Genomic DNA, 6,372 nt, shown 5'->3' with positions numbered 1-6,372 from the left:
TCCAGTCAGTAACCCACCGTCTTAACCACGGCGCTACCACTGTACACGTCGAGGCATATTGTACTCTTTGTGTCAGATATACAAGTAGATTTTTTGCCTTTGACCTGTTACCTCACAACCTACAAGGAATACAATACAAACATGAAAGCTGGATGAAAGTGCTTGGTTTTTCAGCATGAGCAAATCTCCAGTCCTCTTGTTAGGACTAAAAAGTGTTATTTTTTATTACTTCATTGCTTTCATATTATTTCAGAGAAAAGGAAGCTTACATTTTGTGCTCACCCTGTGGTACTATATTAAATTGGCAGCAACAATCTAATTATACCAGCAGAGGAAACAACAAATCACAATCACAATGTTTATAAATATTCATCTTTAGAGATTACTTATGGAAAGTTACAATCTTATGAATATGGCACTTTCATTTCCTTTTTTTTTTTTTTTTTTTTACCTTTATGGTGCTTGCTCATAGTCCATATGACATTCAATACCCCAGCAAGCAGCTCTAACACTATTTACTCAGATAATGCTTGGTAGCTCCATAGGCTGACATTTCAACATGCAAACATATTTTAATTTGGTGTCTATGGGATGCATATTAGTGATGTCATTCTGAAAATTACGAACCACTAGTTAAATAGTGTATTGCCAGTGGAGGCAGTGGTAACTCAGTGGTTACTGATTGGTTGCATGAGTTCAAACCCCAGCACTGCCAGGCTGGCTCTGTTGGGCCCTTGAGCAAGGCCCTTAAACCTCAACTGCTTAGATGTATGAATCAGTAAATGTACGTCGCTTTGTATAAGGGTGTCTGCCACAATGCAGTTAAAAAACGCCATAGTGCACTAGCCAATTTTGTGCAAGTAGTTTGTTCACAGTGGGACATTCATGCACCTTTAACGAGAATGTACAAATCAATGTGAGCTAGCTAGCTGTCTAGCCCACGTGCTATAAAGTGAGTCTGGCTTCTTTCGGGATCTATTTCTGCTAGTGGAGCAAAAATAAACAAAACATTTGGCCATATTGTGTCTGAAATGTCACTTACTTGAAATTATTTTCTTGTTTATAGAACTGTTGTATAAAAGCAATATCACACTTGCGATTGTGTGGTTATACTGAATATCGGCACGACTGTGATTAGCTACGGGACGAGCCTGCAAGGTGCTACAGCCAAATCTTGCTTGTGTGATATTGCTTACAGTAAATACGGCCTGGAGAAGAGAGCTTGGTCTATGTATTGGAAGTGGAGGAATCTTCAGAAGCTGCTGTGCCATGAATTGGCTGAAGCGCCAAGCAAGCATGCCACATCACCGTAAACACAAATGACCAGGAACTTTATAGTGCACTATTTTTGTACTTTTACCTAAAAATATAGTTGGGAATCGGTGGCTCAGTGGTTAAAGCTTGGGCTACTGATCAGAAGATGTGAGTAACAGCACCAAGCTGCCATGGTCTGGTAGTTGAGCAAAATCCTTAACCCTCACCTGCACAGTTGTATCTTGTCCCAATTCCAAGTGTCTTTAGATGAAAGTGAGCAAATCGTGAAGAATATCTAGTGAGCTCCTAAAAAGGTCCACAATGCACTTTTAGTATCCAAAATATCGTAGTTTAGGTGAGTCGTAGTGTAAAGGTTCCCAGAAAACTTGCAGACATTAAATCTTTCCAGTGCTAATAGTCATATTATTCAATACATACCCATAATTTATTTGGGCCATAAATTTGAAAAACAGGTGAAATGAAGATTAAATACAATTGATTCAAGTGAAGTCAATTAATTCGGCTTATAACTATAATAATTAAATAAAAACCATCACTTTGATAGCATTTGATGGTGATTATCAGTGTTGTCATGTAAAATTATGGCGCATAGGGTTATAGAGAGCACAAAATACCTATAATGTACTTTGTCATTTGTAGGATTTAGGAGCATTTCAGAAACAGGGTCAGTTGAAGGTAAATGCAGCTGTGATGAAGAATACTGTTTAGAGAGTCTTGAACAAAAGTGTGTGTGTGTGTGTGTGTGTGTGTGTGTGACGGGTTTGGGAAAGGGATGGAGGGGGGAGGGAGAGATAGGGTTTAAAACCGCGCCGCTTCTTGTAAGCGCGTTTACTGATAGAGTGCGCGCCGCTGTGTGAGAGGAGTTTCCGTGCGCTACGGTCCGTCTCGCTCCAGTCTGGATCCCTACCGTGCTGTTTACAGCGAGGATGAGGAAGACGTCCTTAACTCCCTTAATTCATCACCTCTGAGCGGAGTAAAACTGTAGGCTCCTGATCCTGTCCGCGTTTCACGGAGATGATGATAAGGTGTCACACTGGCAGCTCTCGATCACACTACGGATGTCGTCATGCGCCCCAGTGGCGTCGCTGAGTAGCGGGGAGTCACTGTGCCAGGTCCGGTCACACCGGGAAAGTTGCGCTCGAGAGTGTTGTGTGGGACATGGGAGCACGCCTGGGCCGAGTGGGATACGCTGGTGAAGGATCGGCGTCCTGAGTGGCGAGCTGTTTGTTGGTGTCGGGAGATCCAGGGTGCGTCGCACCGGCGCCATGCGCACCGAGCACAGCTTCGTTTTGCTGCTCCTCAACGGGACGGCGTGCCTGGTGAGCGGGGACAGGGAAAGGGGGCACCAAGGGGTGCGGGAATTACACAAGTGCAAATGTACCTATATGTGGTCTCCCCGTGAGTCAGGTATGGCACATGCGCCGGCGACCAAAAGTGTCCACCCGTTGAATGAAGTATATCTGAGCCAAGAGAGATTATGCTTTCTTGCGGGACTTCCCAATAGCTTGAAATCTCGAAATGAAATTCCAGTAGGCTTTTATTATTACTAGGAATGTGCCTAGTCAAAGTCATTGCGAAATCGGATTAAACAAGTCTACCTGAAACAGTTTAATTTATTAGCTTTAGACATCTCAGTTGCATGCAAACGCAGTGGCGCGTAAAATATTAAAGACACAATTACGCACAGGTGATCTGAATCATCTGTATAACATTACAACAGCACCAAACCGCTTTAATCCACTTTCACCCTGCAGAAGAAAACACACACACACACACACACACACACACACACACACAAGTGACCCTGGATTTTAATTCCCATTAAGGACAACAGAAATCCTTTTCAGTTTAATGCAACACGCAGGCAAATTGAGCAGGCGCCCCGGTCTGCCCTGCTGTCGCGCAACCGAAAATTAATAAAGATGACAAATCTCCCTGAGTTTAATTACAAAACACCTACGAGCGTCATTAACGGGGGAGTTTAAGCGCTCGAGGGAAACGGAGCACTGCTACTTTTGCGCGTTAAGATGGGCTTATAATCAGCTATGCAATATCGGCAAAGACACTAATAATGTAATTAGCCTAATTATTACACGGCTTCTGGTCATTAATTTACCACGTTATTTAAATTGGAGGAAGAGGCGCGCGCGAGACAATGTTCCGCGCCCCCGCGCGCCTCAGCAGGGAGTCACGGGTAATTCTTTTCGCGCGAGACAGTGATAGATTATAAAGTAATTAATTATTTTTTCCCCCCATTGTGTTATAGCACCGCGAATAAAAGACATGCAGAATAAATTAATAAATCACCTCGACTTAAGCGAGCCAGTGGACTGCGCCAAAAAAATAAAAAATAAATAAATAAAAATAAAAAGCATTTAAACAACAGTTCTAACAACATAACCACGTTAGAATAGAGCACTTCATCAGTCCCCGTACACGCTCAGAAATAAAGGTACCAAACTATACTTTTGCTTTTTGCTCAAGTGGTACCATTAAGTTGACATCTTTTAATGTACCTTTAATATGTATCCTTATACCATTACAAAACATGGTTTCTAGATACATACTTGGACTGCAGTGACCATTGATGTACCTTTTTAGCTTTCAAAAAGATAATTAAAGGCATACACCTTCCCAGGTAAAAAGATATTGTACATACTAAAAGTACCAAATTGGAGAGTACCACATCAGCGACAAGAAAAAGTACACTTTGGTACCTTTAATTCAGAGCGCAGTGAATTGGAGATATAAAACCTTGACCGAGCAAGAGTTAGAGACAATCAATGGCTATACATTTCCAAAAATTCTACTTGTGCACTGGGTGTAAAGCTTGCTTAGACTCTTAGAAATAAACACACCAGAAAAAAAACAGCAATTTTCCTTGTTGGTGGGAGTGTTATCATTAAGTGTATCTACCTCTTTTAGTATGCATCTTTCACCTAAGAAGGTGCATGTGGTGTACTTTTAATTATCTTTTAGAGTAAAGCTTTAAAGGTTCATTGGTAGTTCTTAATGTTTTAAAGGTACACTATATTCATGTTTCCAGGTGAAAAACACATCATAAAAGCTACAAAAGATGAATCCTTGATCATATCAGCAGAGCAACAAGGAAAAGTACAGTTTGGTTCCTTTATTTCAGAGAGTGTGCGAGGCACTGTCGCCGAAAACAGTTAAAAAAAAAAAAAAAAAAGGCTTTCTTCCACTACAGTCCCCTTTTTAATAGTTTAAATAGGTTTTCTATAAACTTCACCAGGCAGTTGATTACAAATCACAAACAATTACTGCATTAAATTTGTTTATAGTGGTGTTGCCAGTGAGGCGTCTCTCTCATTACGACCTTATTAAATTAAATCAGTTACAAGATGCAGTGGTACCGGAGCCAGGCGCTGACCTGCTGCAGAGTAATGGGTGAAAATAAACTAACCATGCTACCCAAATTGGACAAGTCTCAGGGCAGGTAGGTGTGTGGGTATGATTGAAAACGAGAGAGAGAGAGAGAGAGAGAGAGAGAGAGAAAGAGAAACTAAATGAGATCTTCCCTTACAACACAGAGCCAGGTCAGGAGGACATGTTAGAGTGTTTCACATTTCTTAACTACACTTTTAGTTCAACAGAAATTCTCAGTTCTCAGAAATAATGGCACCAAACGGCACGCTTCCTCATTGCTGTGGAGATGAAGGGTACATCTTCATTATGAAGGTGCACCTTTATTATGCATCCTTTACCTGGGAAGGTGCATGTAGTGTGCCTGCATGTACCTATCTACAATAGTCCAATTATGTATGTTAAAATAATTTTGAAAATAAACTATACGCACGTACTATACTAACATAAATGTATAGCTGTAAATTTTGACCACTTATGACAGCCGTCCTTTATGTCCACTTATGTCCAATGTACACGTAGGTCCACTGTTTTTTGGGGGGTTTTTTGTAAGCACTGTAGGTATCACTGTAATTTGGAGACAAATTCCTTGTATGTCCAAGCGTACTTGGCCAATAAAACTGATTCTGATTCTGATTCAAAAGGTAGAGCGGGTTGTCCGCTAATCGTAGGATTGGCGGTTTGATACCCGGCCCACATGACTCCACATGCCGAAGTGTCCCTGGGCAAGACACTGAACCACAAGTTGCTCACAGTGGCAGGCTAGCGCCTTGCATGGTAGCTCTGCTGCCATTGGTGTGTGTGTGTGTGTGTGTGTGTGTGTGTGTGTGTGTGTGTGTTGGGGGGAGAGAGAGAGAGAGAGAGAGAGAGAGAAAGAATGGGTGAATGAGAAACAGTGTAAACAGTGCTTTGTAGAACCGCTAAGGTTAAAAAGCACTATATAAGTGCAGACCATTTACCATTTTACCACCTACAGCAACTGTGCTGTGACTCAGCTATTCTTTGAGATCCCAGGTCAGGCTTGCCCTGTCTGTCCAGATCAACCCATCTTTAGGCCTTCATTCTTTACCCTGTTTGCTAGATATACTCTTACATGTAGAAAATGATCTTATTCACAGGTGTACACATGGATATGGATATGGACATGAATATATTCACTCTAAGTGCTGGCTGCAGGATACCCTTGTACTTTTCTTATTGTAAAAAAAAAAAAAAAATCTTCAAACACACCTTTTATTTTGAGTATTATACAAGGAAGTGATTGCATTGATGTGAAAAGAGCTGTGAAAAGTATGTATTATAGGATGTAAGATACTGAGATAGAAGCATCCTCTCAAAATACATTGTCAAGTGGAAGAAAAACACTCATTATTTGTTGCTATGTGTGAGAAAGAAATGGTTTTACATGATGTAGTCACGTCAATCTAGTTTTCCACATCTATTCAATTTTCAAACATTTCAAATGTCAACTCAATAATAATATATAAAATAATAATAATATGATATTTATAATAAATGATATTTAAGAAGGTTAGGTTTCCTGACATTTCCTCATAATACAATTTAACCTCAGAGTCCTGCTCCGGTCCAAAAAATAAATTGGTGATATTTTGGTGTGATGAATATTAGAAAGTGACCTAAAAAAAATCCTTTTCCACATCAATTGTAAAGATTCTGGGAGAAAATACAGCCCATAATACTGACAAATATACA

The 6,372-nt window shown here is 40.6% G+C and overlaps 1 protein-coding gene across 1 annotated transcript in view; it reads left to right on the top strand.

The window, feature by feature from the left end:
• The first annotated feature begins 2,540 nt into the window (after positions 1-2,540).
• LOC128617661 (neurexophilin-1) overlaps positions 2,541-6,372 on the top strand; it is a 29,515-nt gene continuing 25,683 nt past the window's right edge. Inside the window, exon 1 of the mRNA XM_053640780.1 lies at positions 2,541-2,594. Within this exon, the coding sequence (XP_053496755.1) occupies positions 2,541-2,594 (54 nt within the window). The remainder of the gene's footprint in view (positions 2,595-6,372) is intronic.

The sequence above is a fragment of the Ictalurus furcatus genome, chromosome 2, assembly GCF_023375685.1.
Source record: "Ictalurus furcatus strain D&B chromosome 2, Billie_1.0, whole genome shotgun sequence".
Taxonomy (NCBI): domain Eukaryota; kingdom Metazoa; phylum Chordata; class Actinopteri; order Siluriformes; family Ictaluridae; genus Ictalurus; species Ictalurus furcatus.
The sequence above is the reverse complement of the archived record's forward strand: the minus strand, read 5'-3'. Positions and strand labels throughout refer to the sequence as shown.